Source organism: Nanorana parkeri, unplaced genomic scaffold (genome assembly GCF_000935625.1).
Source record: "Nanorana parkeri isolate BGI_ZX_2015 unplaced genomic scaffold, ASM93562v1 scaffold897, whole genome shotgun sequence".
Classification (NCBI taxonomy): domain Eukaryota; kingdom Metazoa; phylum Chordata; class Amphibia; order Anura; family Dicroglossidae; genus Nanorana; species Nanorana parkeri.
This window is the reverse complement of record NW_017307165.1, coordinates 144,877-145,319: the sequence shown is the minus strand read 5'-3', so window position 1 is coordinate 145,319 and position 443 is coordinate 144,877. Positions and strand designations below refer to the sequence as shown.

The window sequence follows — 443 nt, the reverse complement described above, 5'->3', positions numbered from 1 at the left end:
ACTCTATCCTGCAATGACAATAGTAATAGGAATGCAGGACATGTACGGAGAAGGTTATCTGTTTATAACAATAAGATTTATGTAGTACGTAAAAGAAATGACACAGACAAAACTCCACACATCAGTCAATGTCTGAAGACCTCAGTACACTCCCCTCCAATGAAATAGAAATATCTAATGACTGATCAGCAGAGAGATATATATCATTGTATAATACGATGAATCTCATACAGAGAAGGAGAATCGTTCATTCAGGAAGATGATCTGTATGAGGTCTGTGTGTGTGGAACTCCATGTCACAGAGGGACACGTCATCGCTATCCACCTACTCCACATGTAGACTGAGAGCACCTCCCACCACCACAACCGAAATAATATACCGACAAAAACACCCCACCAACGACCCAACCGAATCTCACCCATCACTTCTGCCTCCGATCCAC

The 443-nt window shown here is 42.2% G+C and overlaps 1 protein-coding gene across 1 annotated transcript in view; it reads right to left on the bottom strand.

Annotated features, from left to right (window-relative positions):
- KRTCAP2 (keratinocyte associated protein 2) overlaps positions 1–443 on the bottom strand; it is a 2,946-nt gene that overhangs the window by 1,504 nt on the left and 999 nt on the right. The window contains exon 2 of the mRNA XM_018565864.1: positions 365–414. Coding sequence (XP_018421366.1) covers positions 365–414 — 50 coding nt within the window. The remainder of the gene's footprint in view (positions 1–364; positions 415–443) is intronic.